This window comes from Saccopteryx leptura, chromosome 1 (assembly GCF_036850995.1).
Source record: "Saccopteryx leptura isolate mSacLep1 chromosome 1, mSacLep1_pri_phased_curated, whole genome shotgun sequence".
Lineage (NCBI taxonomy): Eukaryota > Metazoa > Chordata > Mammalia > Chiroptera > Emballonuridae > Saccopteryx > Saccopteryx leptura.
In genome coordinates, this window is record NC_089503.1 from 96598558 (window position 1) to 96621630 (window position 23073).

Genomic DNA, 23073 nt, shown 5'->3' on the forward strand with positions numbered 1-23073 from the left:
TCCTTCCTCTCTATCTCTCTCTTCCTCTCCCGCAGCCAAGGCTTCATTGGAGCAAAAGTCGGCCCAGCACTGAAGACAGCTTGATGGCCTCCACCTCAGGTGCGAGAATGGCTCCAGCCACAATGGAGCAACGGCCCAGATGGGTAGAGCATCGCCCCCTGGTGGACATGCCGGGTGGATCCCAGTCAGGCACATGTGGGAGTCTGTCTCTCTGCCTCCCTACTAGTAACTTTGAAAAAATACAAAAATAAAAATAAAAATAAACCCAAAAAATTAAAAAAAGGAAAGGTGTATGGAGAGAGAAAAGGGGAAGGGGTGGTATTTAAATTGTATGAGCCAAAGCTACCCAAAGGGGCCATAGCTCACATTTCACCTTCATGAAATATTCATTGAGTGCTTCCTAGAGCTTCTGAGAAGCACAGGCTGGCATCTCTGGCATTTCTCTCTGAGTCCAGTTTCCAGACCGGATCTCTCAGTGCCTCTCCCATTCCGACCGATCTTGCCCTCTCCTGGGGTTGCTCTGTCACTGTATCTATCTTCTGCTCCTCTCTCTCTATCTGGACCCCAGAGGTGCCCAGAGTTCTTTCCCTGTGTCTGTCCTAGCCCCCCCCCACACACACACACACCTTCATGTCTGCCTCTCTCCCTGTCACTGTCACCTCTGCCCAGAAGATGAGGATTTTCCCCTGTGGGACATGGGCCTGTGCAGTGGCCTTCTGCTTTGCCCTCCAGAGAACTGCATGTCTGAACAAGGAGAATCCACGGGACTGCGGGGATGAGATGTCCTGCACAGAAGAGGAGCCGGACCAGTCAGGGTGTCCAGAGGGTAGGGGCTGGGGCTGAATGTGTTCTGAAGGACTTGGGGGATAAAGTTGAGGAGTAGGTAAAAAAAAAAAAAAAAAAAAAAACAGCTCTAAGGAGAGGTGCTGAGGAGACACCCAGGCTGTCAGAAGGCCCCTGAGCAGGGAAGAGAACAGTTAGGGATGCACCCAGGGCTTCTGCGGAAATGACCTGGGGACCCACAGCTCCCCAGGTAGCTTAGTATTAGCCCTAATTATTGTGCCTTGTTGCTCCACAGGTAGACCCTGTCCTGGACGACTACCTGCGCCCTGTCCCCCTGGAACTTTCCTCTCCAGAGTGAGTCCCCACAACACCTCCTTCTGCCACTCCTGCCCTCGGGGATTCTTCAACCCCTGGTCTGGCCAAGATGCCTGTTTTCCCTGTGGCTCGGAAGCCACCCAGCCAGAAGAGGGCAAGGACACGTGCGTCTGCCCAGGGCCTGGCCGAGTGTTCCAGGTATGTCCTCTGGTAGTGGGACCCAAGGGCAGACTGCATTTCCAGAACTGTTTTGGTCTCTAGTCAAGTTCAGTTCAGGTTTAACCTGACTGGGATGAGCTCAAGTTTCCAAATGACTTAGAGATAGGGTTGCCATATAAAATAGGGTATGCCCAGTTACACTTGAATTTCATATAAATTATGGATAATTTCTTAGTATAAGTATGTCTCAAATATTGAATGGGACATACTTATACTAATAAATTATTCATTATTTATCTGAAATTCAGTTTAAATGGGTACCTTGTTTATTATTTGCTAAATCTGGCAACCTTACTTGGAGGAAAGGGCAGTTTAAATGGACACCTTGTTAGTCTCCTCTACGACCACTCCCAAAATACACACTGGCCCAACCCCTTCCAACCTGAACTTTTCCTCCAAGCCAACAAAGATACCTGTGCATTCTTCCTTTCCTGTAAGTCCCAAGTCTGTCTGACTGAAATGGACCCTAACCAGCACATGCTAGGAACCTTCCCCTCTGGGCCGACTCCTATCCAGCCATGTTGAGTTCTCACTTGCCCCCCACCTTATCTTCTGACCCACCTCAGGCAGGGCCACAGCCAAGAAGCTGTGTGGCTCACTGCAGGCAACCCGAAACTGCATTCACTCCCTCCTCGTCCCCCAGCCCAGTGACGGACAGTGCCCCTGCCTCCCAGGCTACCAAGATGCTGGAGAGCCAAGGGGCTGTGTCCGGCGGGAACACAAGCACTGCAAGGATGGAACCACCTGGAACCAGGAAGGGCTGTGTCTGACCAAGGATCAGTGGAATGACCACTGTGCCCACGAGGTAGGCTGCTGCTGATATATTGCACTTTTTACTCTGGGCCCTCTGCTTAACTGTTCACGTGCCCAACCAACCTCCACGCCTCTGGGCTTGGTCCACTGACCCCTGTCTAGAAACATAGAGACCTGTGCTCTACATGCTGAAGCTGGGGAGAACTGGGAGGAACCTCCCCTCGGGAATGTGTCTCCAAGAAGCTGGAGTCTTTGTGCAGGTGTGTGTCACACCAGGAGATGCCCGTGGCTATGACCCAGGCCTGGGGCTCTGTCTGTGCTGGGGACAGCACTCAAATGGAATGTGTGGCGCCCTGTGCCCAGAGGAACAGAGACATGTGCTACAGCTCAGCTGCTCGGAGGGCATCCCACAGATTTCTACCACTGAAGACACCGGGAGCCAGGTACAATGTGTCCTGAGGTCCAGCCCCATGCTGAGCTGGGCCGCTGCTGAGAATGTAGACCCAGCACAAGGTCCAGGTCCTGCTCACTGACCCACATCACTGGCACAATCTCTGGTACCAGAAAAATAGTCCCATTGTTGATTTAATTTCATCCTATCAAATTTCTTGAAGAAGTCATTGTGTCCATTAAAGAGGGGGAAACTCTCATGGAAATCTTCCCACAATAGCAAGAGATGTACCCAGAGTCCTGACTCCAGGTTGTCCCTGCCCTGTGGGGCTTTTAGATCTAGCCCCCTCGCACCTCCCTCCAACAGGACACTCAGGACACAGCCTGTGCTGTCCTTACCTCTCTGCCGGCCAGTGTGCTGCTCACAGTGTCCTCAGGGAAGAGCTGACACTGAGCCTCCCTGTTCCCAGGAGTTTTATGTTCTGAACAGACCTTCCTCACCACGTGAGGTGGGCCACCCTTGCAGCTTGGACCAAAGGCAGAAGCCTGTCCCTCTGTATGTGGTCAGGATGGATGGTAAGAAAGCTGGACAGAGGGAGGCCCCAAGGAAAACCACATGTGGGAAAGCCTTGTCTGTGTCTACTGTAAGTGTTGTCCCTACAAGCAGGAGCTGGGGTGATGGGCAACATCCCCCACATGAGGGTCCCCGAGAACTACATATGACTCTCAGTGTTTAGAGAGTTGAATCCTTCTAAGTGCAGATCAGGGGTGGACAGTGTGAGTTGTATCCATGCACCAGAAAACCTCTCCCAGGGCCCTGCAGGCTCAGGAGAGCCCTGTATTATTTGTTCTAGGGACTGGCTTCCTGGGCCTAACCAGACCAGGTTGTGAACTGCTGCTCATCCTCAGCCCCACTCTCAGGAAGCCCAGCCTCCCGGGCCAGGAAGCAGGTGAGTATCCCTGATGTCACCTGTTGCCTCTGGTCTCCCCCCTCCACCCTCCCCAGGTCCCAGCACAAATCCATCTGAAGAGTGGTGCTCTCTTCGTGTTCTGAATCTTGCTCAGGAAAGTCAAGGGAAGGACACCTGACCCCTCCTTCATCACTGAGCCTCAACTCCACATGCCTTGGGAATCTGTCACACCCAGAGCTGGGCATCCCAAACCCCACAATCTGCCTCCAAATCAATGATACACTGGCCTTCCTGGTGACCCGCCAGCATTACCCCGAGTATGACCTGTGAGTGTCTCCAGGACATGGCCGCGCCAATCACCACGGACTTGGAGGGGAAATGCGCCCAGGCCTGCAACCCCCTGCAGGAGATGACATGCTCCTTCCTTTTCCTATCCCCAGGGGCCACTTCTATAACACACTGGGGGAGTTTGACTGGGGGCGCTTCCGGGCTCTGGCAGAGGAAGCCCCACTTCATGATCAAAGCCCCTTCCTCTTTCTTCAGCAGTTTCAGCAGCCCGGGGTCTATGTCTTTCGTCTGAGCAGCAACCGGCATAGGAAGATGGTTTGTCTATGATGATCTGCTTAATTTAAGACATTATCCCACCATCTCTTTTCTCTCTAAAAAACACTGCCCCATCACAATCCCAGATAGACCTTTAGCGAAGGAGGTGCCCTGGATGCATCTCCAAGTCTCAGTCCTAACAAATGCTTCTGGGGATGCCCAGGGGACACACCATAGCAGCCCAACCTTTGATGCATGGAGAAGGGAAGGCTGTGAGGATAACAATGCAATGTGTAGCTAAGGATCTCAGAACATCTGCTCATCTTTCCCAGCCCTCCGTCTTGTTTCCTTTCCCCACCCTCTTTCATCCTGAGGGTGCGTCTCTCTAGCCCATCAACACAAGCTCTCTCCTGTGTGACCTGTTGATGATGCCACCACTTGTCCAGGTGCTCTGTCTTGGTCACAGGCAAGATTTAGTATCTCAACCTGTCAGCACAATGTCTGAGAGAGGTTGTGCTGACCTCACCCAGGAACATGCAGACAGCTCTCCAGACAGATAGTAATCGGACATGAGTTCATCTCCCAGGGAAATCTCAGCTCCTGCTCCCCTCAAGTTTGCACAAAGATCTGAACTATTCATTCAGTGTTGACAGGCCTAGGTTCCCACTCTGCCCCTTGGCCAGTCTCCAGCAAACAGGGGGACAAAGGCTAAACAGACTTCTTTCCCTACAGTACCTCCGCACCCTCCCACCAGGGGGCCAGTGCTTTGGGGAAGGGCCCTTTGCCTTCACAACTCCCAGGTATCTCATCCAGACCGGCATCGCCAGGATCCCCCGGCCCCTGAGGAGGTCTGACTGGCCAGGAGTCCTGGGAGAGATTGTCCTGCTCTTGGGGCTCTGCCTGCTTCTTTTGGTGAGTAAAGCTGGCCAGGTAACATCTTAACCACTATTCCAGACTACTTCTCCAATCCCATATAAATCGGTCTTCCTGTCCCCTTTTGCAGTTAGCACTACAATAATTGCTAAGATGCCAAAGTGATGAAGGTACAGTATAGGCTCAGGCCTCCAGTGAGCAAAGTTGAGTAGGAAGAATTCAGACAAGGAAACAAATGTCAACAAGGGTTGTGGAGCTATGGTGAAAGTGTGTCCAGAGTGCCCTGCTACACAAAGGAGGGAGTTGACTCTTCTTCCTGGGAGGTCAAAACAGACTTTCCAGAAGAGGAGCTCCCCTGAAAGAGGCTTGAAATATGAGAATATAAGAATGCAGTCCCTACACTAACAAGGCGTTGGTGAGTGGGTCAGGAGGTAATGCACTTGGGAGAAAAGGGGAGTATTATGAACAAAGGCACAGAAGCATGACATAGCATTCACCTGTTCTGGAAAGCCAAACATGGTCCCCTGGGACTGCAGCTTAAGGTGCAAGCACAGGAATGGGGTTGGAAATGGGAGTGTAAATTGAGTATGGTCTCGTGGGCCCTGCTAAGAAGTTTGGACTTTATCCTCTAGGCATTGGGAATCCATTAAGAATTTTGAGTAAGGGAGAAACCCAGTAAGACTTTTATTTTTACTCTAGCAATAAGGACCGAGATGAACTAGAGACGAGAAAGCCAAAAAGAGCTATGTCAACTGTTAAAATGGTCCACATAAGAGAGAGTGAGGTGCTCCCTAACCACAGCCAAGGGGGGATCTTCCTCCTCTAAGATTCAGAAGGAGGTTTCTCCTCACTCCCCCTTCCCTTCACATTGCGCCATTATGTACCCTGCAGATTCAGTGTCACCGCCTGAGCTGGGCCCGAAAGGCCGCCCCCCACCCCACTTTCAGGAAGCATCAGCAAGGATACAATCTGGATGCCTACATTTATCCAAGAACTGGGGTGACAGCAGTGAGGAGAGGCCGATCTCACCAAGACACTGGCTTCCCCAGTGTTGAAGGAGGTCATGGTGAGTGTCAGTCTTGCACTAGAATCCCAGAGAGGCCCCCAAACCCAAAGCCAGCTCCTGCTTCCTGTGTTCACCTCTTAGATTACCTGTTGTTCCAGTGTTCCGCATTCACTCATTTGCTCAATAAATACTGACTGCCAGACACTGCCAGATTCTAGGAGTGCACAGTATAGAGGGGGATAAAGACATTCAAATACAAACTTTCCAATAAGAAAGTGATATAACCAAGTACCATATTTCCCCATGTATACTACACGTATAGGATGCTCCCATGTATAAGATGTACCTTAATTTGGGGGCCCAAAATTTGAAAGAAAAAAAAAAAAGAAACGTATTACATAAAGTTAGTGAACTCAAGTTTTATTCATCATAAAATTCATACAACTCCACATCACTGTCAAAACTCCTGTCCATTAGCTTGTCCTCATCTGTGTCTGATGACGGATCACTGTCTTCATATATTGCCCCATCCTCAGTTCCATCTATGGCATTTGAAATGCCACAACCACTATATAAGATGCACCCAGTTTTTAGACCCCAAATTTTTTGAAACAATGTGTGTCCTATACATGAGGAAATACGGTAACCAAGTTCAGAAATGGCCGAAAGGAACAAACTGCAGAAGGCAGACAGTGTCATGCTGGGGTGTTTCACCTTCTACCCTTGCTACTCAGTGTACATACCTCGGGGAGCAGCCTGGAATCTGTTTGTCTCAGACTTCCGAGTCATTGTGAATTACCCGGGGGTCTCTGCTGCAGCAGGTTTGGGATGGACCCTGGAATTCTGCATTTCTAAGGAGTTCCTCAGTGGACCACACTTTTAGTAGCAAGACTGTGCCTGGACTTCACTGAGGATCTGAAGGGAAGTTCACATCTGCACTGCAGGGGATAATCCTGCTCCCCGTCTCTGCACAGGGGGCATGTGGGAGGCCGAGGAACAGGTGGACCTGGAGTGGTTTAACACAGAAACCTTCTTCGGGATCCTGCGCAGTCAGTCTCTGTCAGTGACGACCCAACTCAGCCGGACCAAGGAGGAGGTAAGCGGAGATCGCCTCTGGAAGAGTTGGTCAGGGGACACAGCACCTAAACAAATCCGCTGTCTATTTATAAGGAACCAGAAAAAAGGAGAGTATACGAGAGGAAGATAGAGAGTTCAGATTAACTGTAAGACGGAGTCTATGAGACTCAGGGTCTCAGCTCAATGCTGTCTCCGGAGTCTCTTCTTAGATTCCCCACTCCTGGTCTTCAGTAGCCCGAATGGGTGAGCAAATTCCTGGCAGTAGGTGGTGGATGTTGGGAGCAAAAAGAACTTGCTACAAGTCCAAGTACAGAGACTGGGCCCGGGGTTCCGCAGGCAGGAGGTGCAAGCTGGAACGTGCCGGGACCTGCCCCAGCTGGTCTTCAGCCGTTCCTTTCCAGCCTCTCCTGCGTTCTGTCCTCTGGGGTCCCTGCACAGACTGGCAGCAGGGGGCGGTGCGACCACAGCAGTGAACGTTGCTGGGTGGCACAGGAGCTCACAGGCTGTGCCTCCCTCTCTGACAGCTCAAACTCCTCTGCCTCAAACTTGTGAGCGAAGTCCGCTCTCTCCGGCAGCTGTGGGGCGCTGAGCAGGGCCCTCCGGGCTCCACTGGCCAGCATCTGGGCAGCCCCGAGCGGGAGCATCCACAGGTTGGGCTGTCTCCACTCCTCCCCAGCTGCTCCCTGTGCCCAGATACACCCTCCCTCCCCCGCTGAGGCCAGGCTCCTTGCCCCAGCACCTCTGCCACCATTCAGGCTCCCCGGCCCCAGGGTTTTTAACTTCACACCCACACTGACCCCTGGGGATTTCTCACCCCCTGCGCCACTGCCACCATGCCTGCCCACAATGCTCTGGAGCTCCCAGGAGAAGCTGGGTGTCCAGTCCCTGCAGCTGCGGTCCCTGGTGGCTGTAGCCTCTGCGGGTAAGCCTGCCGGGCTGTCTCTGACCCCAGGCTGCTGAAGCAGCTGCCAGGGCTGCAGAGGAAGAGGCCAGACGGAGGCGGCACCTGGCAGGCGAGTATGCAACAAGCCTTCATCACCAGCTGAAGCTCCTTCACCAAGACCTCAGTGCCAGGCGGGAGCAGTGGGCCTCGTTCTGCTCAGCACTGCTGGCAGCACGGCGGCTCCTGAAGGCACAGACCGACCCCTGGCCCGCGAAGTCCCCCCAGACACGGCAGAACCCGGAAGGGTATGTACCTGGTGAACCTGAGTCAGACTTCCGTGAGCTCTGCGCCTGGAGAGGAAATAGTGTGGTTTTCACAGGGTCCTGGACATGACCATACCACAGTGTACTTTTCCCACCCAAAATTGCACCTCCGCTTGACGACACCCCCTCCATGTCAATGCAGGGAAATCCCCCAGCTGGATACTGTGTTGGGCCATCTTTCCTGGACCCTGTTGAAGGAGGGTCACCGCATGAAGGCCTGGGGTGTCCTGGGCACAGGCACGGGGGCGGAGCTGCGGCGGCCAGGTGAGCCCTGCTGGCCTCAGCCAGGGCCCCAGGAAGCCTGGCCCTGAAGCCAGGGCGCTGGGCCCAAGGCACTCTTCAGAGGAAGAAGGGAGGAGGGGAACAAACAAAGTGGGTCAGGAGAGGTTTCCTGTGCAATGTTCTGGGCAAGTGTCTGCCTCACAGAAGTGGGAGGGAGCCTCAGAATGGGAGGGCCAGAGAAGGAAACAAGCAAAACCACCACAAAGTGCAGCTTTACATTATAAGGTAACACTAAGTGAGAGCAAAAGCCTGACAGGTGAATGCAAATGGCAGCATTTGCAAAATGTTAGACTCGCCTGGAAAGGAAGAATGGGAGAAGGATGGATCCCCTTGTGAACTTCATGGGCATGGTGAGTCCAGGTGGTCCTCCAATCCCAGCTGTCACCACCATCTCCCAAGGCTTTCCCAGGCCCTTCCAGCCTGCCATATGAGGTCACAGTGCCATGTTTTGAATGTGGAGTTCTGACCTGGACTCAGCAAAAGACAAGGTTCTGGGCCCTTGAAGAGCACCTATTGTCGGGGCCATGGGGGCCATGGGGGCTCCCTGCCTACTGTTCCCGGTCCCCACCCCAGCCTGGAGAGCCCCCGGCCTGCTCTCTTGCCCTCAAACAGGCAGCTGAGCAGCCTTTTGCTGTCCTGCAGCTTCAGCACGCTCTGAAGGGGGTGCCGATGACGTCACGGTGAATCCCATCACCAAGCTGATGGTCCCTGGCCCTAACTGCACAATGATTCCAGCCAGTGGTCACACAGGGGCCATACCCCCTGGCTATTTTGTCCACCCTGACACTGGGCGGGTGCTCCCCGAGGCTGGAAATCTGGGATATGATCTGCAGACAGCTACCCTGGTGCCTACCACTGACTTCAGTTCTGGTGAGACCCTGACCAGTAAGTAGCCCCCAGCCCACCCAGGGCTCACTGGGGCCCTCTGGAATGAATCCCTAGGGGCACAACCCAGAAAGAAGGGTTCTTGCACAGTGGGACTTGGTGACCGACAGAATAGTGAACTCCTTCTCTTCCTCCTTTACTTTAACATTCTTGCTGCAGAGGGTGCCACACTGGGGGGAACTGAGAGATGAAAGAAACAGGTGTCCAAGGCCGCTCTCTGCCCCCGCTCTGCAGGGCAAGGGAAGAAGGCTGGCATGTCAAGGGTATCAACGCTTTCCTGTCTCCCCATCCAGATGGTGTCCGAACATCAGAAGCTCCCATCCTTCCCTATGTGCCCTATCCAGCCTGTCCTGCCACAGGCTCCGCCCCAGTCCCCTGCCTGCCTGTCCTGCAGCCAAGAAGGACCTCACAGCTGGGAGCTCTCATGACAGACCCCACCACTGGCATCGAGGTGCCCGTGCTGGCTGTGACTTCGCACCCCCACACCAGGCAGTGGCTTACTCTTGGAGGGATGTACCTCAATCCCCTCACCAAGACCTTGGCCCCCCTAGAGTTGGGGGGCCCTGTGGAGGATCCTGTCACAGGCAGAATCTCACCGATCCTGGGAGTCGGACTGGATGAACACACAGGTCTCTGCAGCAGCCCGGGGTGCTGCCCTCCCACCTCTCCCCCATGCCGGCCTGGCTTCCCACCCCTCCTCCGCCCTGAGACCTCAGGATCCTGCTCCAAGCTGGAAACCCCACTCCTAGCCCTGCCTTTCCACTCACTAGTCTCTCTCTGCCTCTAATCCCCCCTTCTCTCTCCTTCCGCTCCACTCACCCCTCCCCCATCTCAGGCACAGCGCCCTAGGGAGGAAGAAGGGAACTGAGCTTGTTCTGCATGGACAATAAGTGGGTGTTTTCAACCAAGAAGGGGCATCATTGCCCTTCCTGCCACCACTGTGGACTATCCGCCTGCTCTCTCCCTCGCTCTTACTCTCCCTTGTGCCTCATCAGCCTGCGTCTCTGTGGCACACCCTTTCCACCTCAGCCTCATGGGTCCCACTTTCAGGTCAGGTGTTGGCTCTGGGCGGGCTGCGAGATGCCTCGGGGAACATCATGCTGCCTGGTGACAGCTTTGTGGAGCCACTGAGCGGGAAGACAGTCCGGCTCCAGGGGGCTTACCGACAAGACGGCCAGACATTGCCCCACGCGGGAGGGTCACAGGCCCTGCTGGACGCCAATGTGCTGGTGGCCCAGAGGCAGGTGATTGCGGTGTTGCGGCAGTACCAGCAGAGGACAGCACCTAGAACGCAGGAGCTTCTGGAGGCTGCCATCAAGGACATGAGACAGGCCCTGGCCTTGAGTCTACACCATGTCCTGCAGCAGACTCGGAGGCTAGAGAGACAGCTGGAGGCAGCGCAAGGCATCGAGGCCAGTGGCGGCAGAATAGGTACATTGGTAAAACGTCCTCAGGCCCTGAAATCCTAGTTCCAGAATGACCTAGTGCCTCAGGGACCCTCAGCCTATAAGCTCAGGGTCGGACTGCAGCCCTGCACACCCATGACCCACAGTAGACAGGAAAAGGGAAACTTAATGACTTGGTGCCCTGACCTCATGAATACTTGGCTGTGGCCCTGTCATTTCATCTTGTGCCAATTCCATTTGGTCTCATACTTTATGTTTGCAAAGTGTATATTCTCTGATTTCATAGGCTCCTCAAATACCATTACAGGGGCTATGATACCCATTTTACAGTGAGGAAACTGAACTTCAGGACACCCGTGTGACTGTCCCGGCCACAGTCCCACATCCAGTTAGCACAGTCAGGCCTAAAGCTTGAGTCCCCTGAGTCCTCAACTGTCTTCTCAATTATTCCTCACTTTATAACAAACTCAAGAAAGAAGCCCATCACACTGCCAGCTCTCCCTCAGCACTAACACAAGGAAGGCTACTGAGAGGGACTAGGGGTGGCATCTTCCTAGAGCTTACTTTGCTTTCTTTCTCTAGAAGCTTCCTTCTGCCCAGGGTGTGACAAAAAAGACCCAGGGTTTTGGGTCAGAACTGGCTTGAGTTTGATGACCTGCCCCACTGATGATTAACTTTGACCATGGGCAAGTTACTAAACCTCATCTTGTCTCTGTTTTAGCATCTTTGAAATGAGGATTAAAATAGTACATGCTTCAGAGATTTAGTTGTGGGACCAAAGAAAATACAATTAATATAGAGTTCTTATCTCAGGTTTTGGCACCTGGTAGATGCTTATGAATGTTTGTCCTCTTCCACCTTTTCAGTGTGGCCTAGAAATTGTTTTCAGCTTCTCAAAAGATCCCGATTCCACTCAGTTCTTCTCTTCCAAATTTAAATTGCTTAGCTGGGCCCCAAAGGAAACAAATGCTGTCTTTGCAGGAAGCCTCTCAGGTTAGGGATGTAGCTCTGTGAGCCTAAACAAACCCTTCGTGTGACACTTGACGCTCAACTTCTCCCTCCTGTGCCCTGCCTTCTGTGTTAGGAGTAATGTGCTATCCTGGGTCAGAGCTGTGGGTCCCAGTCCTGTACGGGATGGAGATTCCAGACCCTGAGGGCTCGGGGCTCATGGTGCCCATCCTGGGCATTGAATGTGATGGAAACGCTACTGATGCCACACCCCTGGCAGGGTCAATGGAAGATGCCAATGGCAAAGGTAGGAGGAAAGTTGGGGCCTCCAAAAGCTCGTGCAATGTGACTTAGCGCTGGGACAGAAAACCTGGTAAATCTCAGAAAGGGTACGCCCAGTCTAGTCCCTCATGAGCCAAGGAATAGGGTTATTCTGCTGCTTCTACTAGGGCCACTAAAACCCAAGATTAACATGTTCAGATTCCAGAATCACAGGACCCCAGGTCATTAATCCCCCACTGAGAAAACCAACAGGTCCTTTAAAAGATCAGCCCTTCAGAAACTTACCACCCAGCCTGCCCTCAGGGTCTATGGTCACCAGGAAGCCCTCCAATCCAGCTGAGACCCTCTGAGAATAAAAGGGGTTCTAAGGCTTCTTTAGTCCCCTTCCAGCATGTTTCTTTCTTCCCATGACTCCCCTTCCTTCTTTCCCCATCACTGGTTACTAAAGCCAGTGGTGGGCTTGGCATCCCACAGGTCTTGTCCCAATCTCGATTGGGGCTCAAGCCATAGACCCCTTGACTGGGAAAACTGGTCCTGTCATTGGCGCTCAAACGGATCCCTCTGCCAGAGTGGTGGTGCCCATTGTCCAGGTGCTGGAGGCCCTGCCTCGGGGAGTGAGAGACCCTGTGCTGGTATGTAGGAAAAGTTTGATCTATTCACTTAGAAACTACATATTAAGAACCTTCTATGTCCCAGCACTGTGTCTGGTGCTGAGGTGTCAAGACAGCTAGACAGGGCTCCTGTCCTCAGGGAGCTGACTGGCCATAGGTTCCTTCCGTGAATGCAGTTACAGGGTTTCCAAAGGTGTTAAGAGAACACAAATGAGGGCCGTCTAGATCACATGGAGGAGAGTCCAAGGAAGACGCCCTAACGAGGCAACATCTGGGCTGAAACCTGAAGAAGGCACCAGAGAAAAGCCTCAGGGGCCAGCAAGTGCCAAAGTGGCAGGTGTGAGACCACAGATGTTCCGGGAGAATGAGGAAGGTGTAGAGGCAAAGGCCGCATGTGAAGCCAATGAGGAAGGCAGGAAACCAATCAGAAATAGCCTGTGGGCTTGGCTGAGGCTACTGAGTATGACTTATCATGAAAGCCATGGGCGCTATTGAAGGACCCAAGCAGACGTGGGATACGATCAGAGATGAATATTTTTAAGAACTTTAAATTTGGAAAGTAGGGAACAATACAAAGTGAAAATAAATTACTCATGAATCAGCATTCTGGAGAGTTCCCTCTGGCAGCTGTGCAGAGGATGGATGGGAGCAGGGCCAGACTGGAGCAGGAAGCCCCGTCAGGAGGTGACTGTAATTCAGCCCTTGGCGGAGCTCCAGGAAACGAAAATGATTTAAGGTCCTCCCACACATTCCCATCTGGTTAATGCTTCAGAGACAAAGAAGACATGTTGTAAAAGGTCTCGTTAAAAGCCAAGGAATTTAAGTTCTAGCCCCAACTCAGTTTCACAGACGAACATGAAGGTGTGGTGTGAGGAGGTGAGAACAGTTGCCCAGTGCGTGTGCCTGTCTCCCCGGCCTCCCGAGAGAAAGGTGCGAGGAGAGCCAGGGGCACAGGCGACTGCAGAGTCCAGAGGAGAGCAGGGGCACAGGCGACTGCAGAGTCCAGAGGAGAGCAGGGGCACAGGCGACTGCAGAGTCCAGAGGAGAGCAGGGGCACAGGCGACTGCAGAGTCCAGCGGTGGAAGGAGGGAAGGGGGGACTGGGAGCCTGAAGAAGGTGCATGGTTATCATTTTTCCATTTACAAACAAGTCAACTGCCTCACCAGGCTCGGTCATTGACGCCCAGGGGTGGGGGAGACCCATGTCTTCAGCAGCTTTGGGGACCTTTAGCCTGGCCACATGGGGCTGTGAGAGGGAACAGTTTATGAGAACTAAACAAGCTGGCTGTGGTAGGTGGACACCCTAGAGAGGGAGCTGAAAGCCCGGGAGCAGTACTGGCACCAGCAGGAGCAGGAAGAGGCGCGACTAGCAGAGCATCTGGGGGACCTGGGCCGGGAGCTCCTCTCTGCTGCAGGCAAAGACACCAGGCAGCAGGTGAGGCCCAGGAGCACCACCACCCGGCAGCCCAGACTGCATGTTTCCCGTGGCAGCGTAAAGCCCTCGTCTCCCCCTGACCACAGGCATGGAACCCATCTCAGGGCAGACAAGCCCCACGGTTCCCCAGCTCCAGGTCTTAGAGTTCAGTCACACCTAAGTGTCTCAGCAGGACTGAGGACGGAAGGGACCACCATGAGATGAACCAGCCAGCCCAAAGCTTCTGCCTTCCCTCCCACGGCCCGTTCCTTTGTGCTTTCTGTCCTGTGTAGCTGAGGGCTGTCGAGGATGCCTGCGCAGCCCTGGAGTCCCACTGCCTACAGGAGACAGAGAGGAGAGCCAGCGCCCTGAGCACCCAGACTGGCCCGGAGCGGCGCCTGCTCTCCCAAGGTACAAAAGTGTCCCCTGGGCCCAGATCCCTAAGGCAGAGTCTTCTGGGAGTGATGCTATGACCCACAGCTGCCCAGGGAGGCATCCCTCCTGCCCTCCAAATGTGCTCATGTCCCCAGCTCCCAGCCAGGCCTTGGCTCTCACCTGACAGGCTCTCCTGGCTCCAATAAACCACTGTCTTTGCTTCTTCTCCCTATCCCCGGAAGTGGCCACTACCACGCAGCCCTTTTTTTCTGCCCCTTGCAGCAGACAGAGAGGAGTGGGAACAGGAGGCACAGGTGGTGCTGGGCATGTGGAAAGTCCTGCAGAGTTTAGGACAGGCCACAGAAAAGCTCAGACATGCAGCTGGCCAGCTGCGGGGCCAAGAGAAGGAGGTCTGGCTACAGCACGGCCCACAGGCTTGGACCCGTCCCAGGAAGGTGAGGCTCAGAGACTCACAGCAGGACCCATGTGGGAAGAGCACACCCTCCCACACCATAGGATGTAACTCTTCAGGGCAATCTAAGACTCAGGGATAGGTGGGCCCCAGGCCCAGAGGGTGGGCTGGGAGGGGAACAGGAGGAAGGACGGAGAAGCTCAGCTTTAGCTTGGGCATCACATTTCCTGAGTTCTAGGTGGTTCAGCATCTCTCTGATGAGCTTCAGGCGGTGGTGAGGGAGAGACAGAGCTTCCTGGATAGGGCCCTCAGTCAACTGCAGTACCAACGTGAGCTGAGCCGCCTCCACCTCTTGCACACCCAGGTACTGACCTTTGCACATGGACAAGAAGATCTGTATGTCCCTCTTTGATGGAGGCTTCAGAGGGAAACTCCCAAAGAAGCTATGTGGGACAGGTGTGAACCAAGCATGGAACTAGATTCTATTTCATCTTAGATTGTTGCCTCAGGAACCCCTGTGTGTCTGGAGAATTACCCCGGAAACAGATTTTATGGAACAGTCACCACTTCTCTCAGGGACAAGGCTGCTGCCTGCCCACTGTTGGTCCCATTCCTGAAGAGCCTTACTGAAGCGCTAGTGGGCGCTCAAGGCCAAGGCCGAGGACTGGAGGACTGGGCGCCAGGCACAGGTAAGGCTGCTCACTGGTCCCATGTTCCCTACTGCTGCCAATCTCGGTCATAAGTTCTAATACCACAATAAGGGCTCAGGCACCATAAAAGTGTGGCCATGGTAGGTTCTTTAGGAAGACCATAGAGAAACCCAATGTATTAGTTATACACTGCTACGTAGCAAATTAATTCAAATTTTTGTGGCTCAGAACAACAGACATTTATTATCTCAGTTTCTGTGGGTCAAGAATCTGGGTACAGCATAGCGGGGGCTTCTGGCTGTGGGTCTCAATTGAGCTGCATCACGTCGAGCCGGACTGCAGGCTCGCAAGGCTTAACTGGGGAGTCCATGTTCACCCTTGTGACTGTTGGCAGACCTCAAATCCTCACTGGCTGTTGGCCACAGATGTCAATTCCTTGCCACGTGGACTTCATAGGGCAGCTCACAGTGTGGCAGCTGGCTTCCTTTAGCAAGCAGGAGGAGGCAAATTTTAAAAATAGAAGCTACATCTTATATACTGATCTCATCACCTTTGCCTTATTCTTCTGTTCATTAGAAGTGAATCTCTAGATGCAACCCACATTCACGGAGAGGGGATTACACAGAAACATGGATGCACATGTGGATGTCAAGGGCCATCTTAGAGGCTGTCTGTCATACCTGATGCTTTGTCCAGCTCTATTTGACTTTGGCCACAGTTCTATGCCCTTATTTCAACAATTATTTTCTTCCCCTCGCTTCAGATGCAGATAAAGTTGGCATCATGGGGACCTTACTACCCTTTTCTACCCTGAAGAAAGTAGACATCTGGTCCCAAGCCTCTAAGGAGGGAGCTGAACTGCAAGGACAAGTACATCACAAACCAGGTACCTGCCCTTCCCTGGCAGCCCCTGTCTGGAAGGATCATGGCACACCAAAGGTATTCAGTGGTTTAACCCCCAGGGACTAAGAATGTCAGAATCCTGACTTGCCAATCATCCCTTTCTCCCCACCCCAGCCCTAAGATTCCCAAGGGATTTTTCCATGTAAGGAATAACAAGTACAAATCAAAGTCCTACTGTAATAATAACTTGGCCAGTTTTCCAAAGGAAATTCCTAAAGGCCATTATGGCCTCACTAAACACTGAGTCTAAATCTTGGGGTTTAACCCTGTATTGGCTAGTCACATGTCACAAAACCATTAATGTAAAAACAAAAAAGTGAGACACAAGGAGAAAGACCAAAGAGACAAAGAGAGAGAAGACCTTGCCCCCCTCTCAAAAGGGACCCCAGATCACATTACCAATAGCATTACTTGGAATTGTGAGTCAAAACAGAATGTGGCAGGCCTGCCCTGAAGAGTCAGGTCTATTTCAACCTACCCATCTTCCAAGTGGAAGAGGAGTAATAGAAAATGAGTGCAGTCCTTTCCGTTGACTAGGATGCAGGCCGCTAGTGAGCGCAGTTCCATGAACATGCTTGAATGTGACCAAGGATCAACAAACTATGATCTACAGACCAACTTTAAACTGCCATCTGTTCTTGCGTGGTCCACAAGCTAAAAATAATTTTACATTTGTGTATAATTGCAAAAAGATGTCAGAAGAATAACATTTCTATGGGTGCTGTACAATAGGTGTTATCTATTCTAAATCTTTGGATATGTTACCACATTTGACCCTTACAACAACCCAGTGAACTAGGTACTACTACTCATTTTATAGATAAGGAAAGTGAAGCTTCTGAATAGGTCAAGTAAGTAGTCAAAATTATATGGAGGAGTTCATAATTAAATTAGTGAGGAGTTCAGCAGCAATTCAATCCCAGGGAATCTTACCCTAGAGACTGTATTCTCAGCCTGCCTCTCCATATGAAAAATTACCTAATGTTATAAAGGCAGTGCCAAAAAGGAGATGCTCTGGTGAGTTTCCAGGAAGGTATATCACTGTGTGCCAGAGAAGCAAGGGAAGGCTTTGTAGGAGAATGAGGTCACATGATGAGAGGGAACAATAAAATTAAATCCCAATTTTTGCCTCTTGGCTAGCACAGCCTAATATATCTACTCTCCAACCCTTTACAGACAAATTTTGCTGCCCCCAGAACTTGACCAATCTTAGTATTAATTCTGCCCTCCCTTGGGGGACACTAAGAAGATGATGGACAGAGGTAGACTCTCTTTTGAGAGCTCCCACAACTACCTTAACCTTTTTTGTCTTATAATTACATTGACTTTATAATGTTGAAAAATTTTAAATACACTGTCTTGTTTTCACTTAGAAGGTTTATAAGATAGTGTAAGAAAGATTATTAACTTATTTTTTTAATATAGATAAAGAACTGATACTCAAAGAAGTGCTTTCTCAGGGTCTTATAGAAGCTAGGCCAAAACTTAGGTCTTCTGACTGATAGTTCACCATTCTTTCCTACACTATCTTACCAAGCCTTTTGTCATTGTCTTCTCAAGAACAAAATGACAATAGAAAAAAAATTTTTTTTGACAATAGAAAATTTTAAAGAGTTAAGGCCCATTAGAGACAATTTTGTGGGGAAGACTGCTAATACATCTAACATTTACTGCGTACTCACTGTGCACCAGACACTGTTCTGAATACAATACCTTTAGTGCTCCCAGACTACCTTATGCAATAGAAGGAAATCTGTTGCCATCTTTTTGGCACTCTCATTTTGTTGTTCTGGCTCCACTGTTCTTATTGACTGAGACTCAGTTGCTTTTCCATGAAGATGGGCAGGAGAGCCTGAGGCATAGTGCGTATCTAGCGTGGGATGATGGGTGGGCGGGTGGGTGGATGAATATAGACCTTTTTCCAAGCTGAGTTGTGTTGTTGTTAATAGGTCATTACTCTACAGAAAATTCAGTGAAATAATTCCTGCTTTTTCTTGATCTCTATAGCCCTGAAAAGCCCTTTGCTGCATCTCCCAAAACCTCAGACAAGGCAGAAGGAAGAGTTGATAACTGTGCAATCCACAGACCTTTCTGCCAGGGAGTTTGTGGTTTACCAGTATGGCCTCTCCATTCTACACCTTCTCATCCCCAAGCTTCATGTACGTTTTGTTTCTGGTCTCTCTCTCTGGAGCAGCCAAAAAGATCAGCGTAACCAGGAAGGAGGTTTTAGGGTGGTGGGTATTTCAGAGGATTAAGTGTTGAGAGCAGGGAACTTTCTAGTCTCTCCTTTAAGGGGACTGATAGGAGTCATTTTACTATTATAAAGTCTAATGTCTAAAATGTTATTAATAATGCCCTGGCCAAATAGTTTGATTGGTTAGAGTATCATCCCAAAGCATAAAGGTTGTCGGTTTGATTCCTAGTCAGGGCACGTATAGGAGCTTTTCCATGTTCCTATCTCTCTCTCTCCCTTCCCCTCTCACTGAAATCAATAAATAATTTTTTAAAATTTTTTAATGTTATTAATAATAAGTAGAATGAATTAGGCATTTTGTACATGCCAGAAAATATTCTAATAATTTGCATGAATTAACTTTTTTAATCTTCACAAAAACCTATATTGTAGATGCTATTTTTTTTCCCTCATTTTAAAATTGAGGAGGAAAGCTACGATCATTGAATCAACCTACCCAAATCATACAACCAAACGATTAGAGCCAGGTGGGAATCCAGGCATCACGGCTGGAAAGCCCTGAAGCCACCCTAGCCTTCTTCTGTTTAGAAAAGCAGTAAATTTATGCTTGCAGTCAGCGTAAATATCAAACACATAAATATTCTTTCCACTTCCCTGTAGTGTATACTAAATCGACTTACCCTGTTACATTTTAAATTGATGTTCCCATGCATTTGCTTCCCATGAATTTGGTTGTGCTATGTAACTGAGCTTCATGATAATTCTTTAGCAAGAGGAGGGGTTTAATTTTTGTTTCTTTTGTCTTTTACTCATTTCAGGCTCCAGAAATCACCCTGAAGATTGCTTCTTGTCTTCCTGCCATGGACGCCTCAGACAATGCCTTCCAAGGTTCCTTCTTCTATAAGGTGCTGCAAGTTGAGTCCCGGATGTGGAGTTATAGAATTCTAGGGCATAGTAAAGATAGAATCAAAACAAACAAACAACAACAAAAAAGAAAACATTTTCCTCTCTCAAGTCTTGACATATTGTAATTTCCCCTTAGTAATAAGTCATTTAGCTAAGGCATAATGAATATCACTATGTAAGAGCTTTCTCTAATCAGTGAATTGACTATGTCCTGGCTTATTCCCAGTGAGTAATAATGGCTCTTTGCCTGTTAATGAATCTCTATCATTGTCAAAGTCAGTGGTTCCAGACTCACATTTCCTGTAAGAGTTATAGTTCCATCATCAGGACATCTGTATAATCAGCATCTTTCTACAGAAAGAGAACTAAATTGTCCCTGTTCTGGTAGTTCCTCAAATGTGTAGATGGCAGTGTCCTGGTGGAGACGTAGATGGCGGTGTCCTGGTGGGGACTCTAAGCCAGTGTATATAGACCTTAAACACTGATGACAGTACGTTGGTAAACAAGGATTGTGAGAGGAGGAACCGCTCATCAATATTAGAGGACTAGGAAATGGTTTATACTTGACTAGTAGGCTGTTAGGGGATTTAATAAGACCAAAAATTATTCCTCTATAGTACTCTTCAGGCACTATTTCATGTGATCCTCAAAGCAATCTACGAAGAAGGCAAGATTTTAATTCCATTTTACTGATGGGATCCATTGAGTGCTGTGTAGCATGCACTGGCTATGTGCCTACATGCATTTACCTCATTTGCAACTTACAGTAACCAACCTTAACGGGTGGGTACTCTTGTTACCTTTATTTTATGAACTAGGAAACTGAGGCCCAGAACTTGTGCAAAATTACAGTGTCAGCAAGAGCTGACAAGAGCCCAGCTGTATGTGACCCAAACTCGGTTTTTTCACCCCTAGTCTGTGCTGCTACTGCCCACAGCTGATTCCAGAGACAGATTTCAGACTGTCTGATTCCAGATTACCTAAGGCCATTCCATTCCAAATATTGTCTCTTAAGAGAATGAATGGGGGGAGTCATTTTGAATCAATTAGGCAATATAGGATATCTGAGAACCCAATGGCAATAAGGGCATGAAAGACAAAGAGAGCCTGAGAGCCCTTGGACACAAGACCCTCACACTGCCATCTTCGGACCTTCTGCATCAACCACTTCGGGGGCTTGGTAAAAGTGGAAACGCCAAGGACCCACCTAAATCCCACTGAACCAGAAATTATGAGGTGGGCCCCCAAAATAGAATTGCTCCCATATGATTCTCATTCATACTTAAGTTTGAGAACCATTGCATAAGGAAACACTGACTAAAGAAGCTTGTTAAAAAATAATAATAAATTAAAAAAAAAAAAAAACAGAAAACCACAGAGGTACCTGAGTAATTTTGCTTCTGAATTTCCAATACTTTGTTAAGTAAAAAATAAATAAATAAATAAAAATTGGGAGACAGTGGAGAAAATGATTTATTCAGAGACTTTAACTAAAACAATTGTTTTTCCTTTGTCTTCTGAATCTTCATTTCAGTACATTTCCATTAAGCCCAGGGAGTCTCTGACTTTATGATTTCAAAAGTTATTTTAAAAGATAGAAAACTGGAAAAACACAGAAGCAGTGAAAATGTTCCCTGAGGTCGACATCTCTGTGTCTGGGCATTTTCTCCACTCAGAGTGCTGAAAACACGCTGTTTGTTGGGAGAGAGTGTTTGGAATGTGTGGGGACCTTCATTCTGCTGTTGGTTCACTGCCTGGCCCATATCACCTCTGAGGACTTCCACCAGGACTCCAGTCCCGCCTTTCTGAGGTCATTCTACAAGGTATTTATAACATGCACAGGGCTTTTTGCTTCTCTTTCTTTGTGACTCAGTCTCCATTTCCTGGGATAATAAATGCTATAAGCTTTGCAACATTTCAAATCTACTTAAGTCCTATTAGTAGCCTTTGGTTCCTACTGCCAGGCCAGAAAGATCTTCCTGATCAAATTTGCCATGGTGACATGTGACAAAATGCATGCACTATTCTGTAAGAATTCTGGACAGAAGTGGTCTTCCTATGAGAACAGCTGTCCATGGATATTTCATTGTCAACATATAAACTCACGCTAATTGCAAATGACAATAGTAACCCATAATGTAAAAATGATAAATCTCAAGCCCCATTTTTCTTTCAACTATTATTTTAAAGCTTTAATAGCAATTGCCTAGAAGAAGCACTAAACTGCCCCCTTAACCTTTTCTGTGATCAGGGGCTGAAGACCTATTTCAGGGAGGCATTCTCTATCACACTGGAGATGTCAGCAGCTTCCCAGGACAGTAAGCTGGCCCAAAGCATAAGTGCTAGTCTACTGGAAGAGCAGCCCATCTCTGAAAGAGGAAGAGATATTCTCTCTAAACTCACTGAAAGGAAGCGTGAGTCTCACTTGGAGCCAGAGTCATTAGAAGAGGTAACTAACTTTAACTTGTGTAGCATATGGTCTTGATTAAAAATTGACTCCATCACAGAGTAAATGCTTCGGTGCATGAACTTTTCAAATATCTCTGGCCTCCCTAGGTGGCACATTGCTTTGACACTTAGCCTGCTTCTCAAACTATACCTGACACTATTTTTAATTTTTTTATTTTTTTATTATTACATGGGAAGTGGGGAGGCAGAGAGACAGACCCCTGCTAGTGTCCCAACTGGGGTCCACTTGGCAAGCTCTCTATGGGGTGATGCTTTACTCATCTGGGGCTCTTTTAGCACCTGAGGCAAGGTCATGGAGCCATCCTCAGCACCCAGGGCCATCTTTCTTGCACCATTCGAGCCATGGCTGTGGGAGAGGAAAAGTGAGAGTGAGAGAGAGAGGAAGGGGAGGGAGAAGAGAGAAGGAGGAGGGGGAAGGATGGAGAAGCAGATGATTGCTTCTCCTGTGTGCCCTGATTGGGAATCAAATGCAGGACTTCCACACGCCAATCCAACATTCTACTGCTGAGCCAACTGGCCAGGGCCAGATAATATTTTTAATATCCTATATTCTACAGGGAAGATGGTGGGTACCTGGCTCTTTAAATCATGTATAGGGATTGTAGATCTCCTGAATGTATAAGCAAATATTCCATATACATTTCTCTGTAATCAAATCTCCATTAGTTACTGGATCAGAGATTTATTTTGTGGTTGTTGATGGTGATGGTGATGTAGGTCACTGAGATCACAGAATTTTGTTACATCCTAACTCCCACAAATTACAGAGAATGGTCAATTCTCTGTCCTCATCTAACAACAGCATTGGACACATCCAGTGACTTCTTCCTCGGTACATTTTCTCCACTGTGCCTCCTCTGGTCTTCCTCCTGCCTCTCTAACTGGTCTTTCTCCATCTCCTTTACTGATCCCTCCTCAGCCTCTTAATGTTGAAGGACCAGCATTAAGTCTTGTCCTCTTCTTTGTCTGTATTCACTCCCTGGGAGAATCTCATCCAGCCCTCAGCTTTAAATCCCATCCATAGGTCAGTGACTCCCAAATTTTTATTTCTAGCCCCAAACCAGCTCTCATGTATCCGAATGCTTACTAGCCATGTACATATGGATATCTAATAAATATCCCAAACTCAGCATGCCTCAACTTATACCTGCTCCACTCACAAAACCTTCCTGGTTTCAGTTAACAGCAACTTTATTCTTCTGGTTTTTCAGGCCAAAGCCTTCCTTGAAACCTCTCCCTGTGTTGTGTATAGCCCACGACC

At 49.5% G+C, this 23073-nt stretch overlaps 1 protein-coding gene across 1 annotated transcript in view; it reads right to left on the minus strand.

The window, feature by feature from the left end:
- Nucleotides 1–19328: 19328 nt before the first annotated feature.
- The window catches only part of BTG4 (BTG anti-proliferation factor 4), a 32418-nt gene continuing 28673 nt past the window's right edge, over nt 19329–23073 (minus strand). Inside the window, exon 6 of the mRNA XM_066360759.1 lies at nt 19329–19381. Within this exon, the coding sequence (XP_066216856.1) occupies nt 19372–19381 (10 nt within the window). The 3' untranslated portion in view covers nt 19329–19371. The remainder of the gene's footprint in view (nt 19382–23073) is intronic.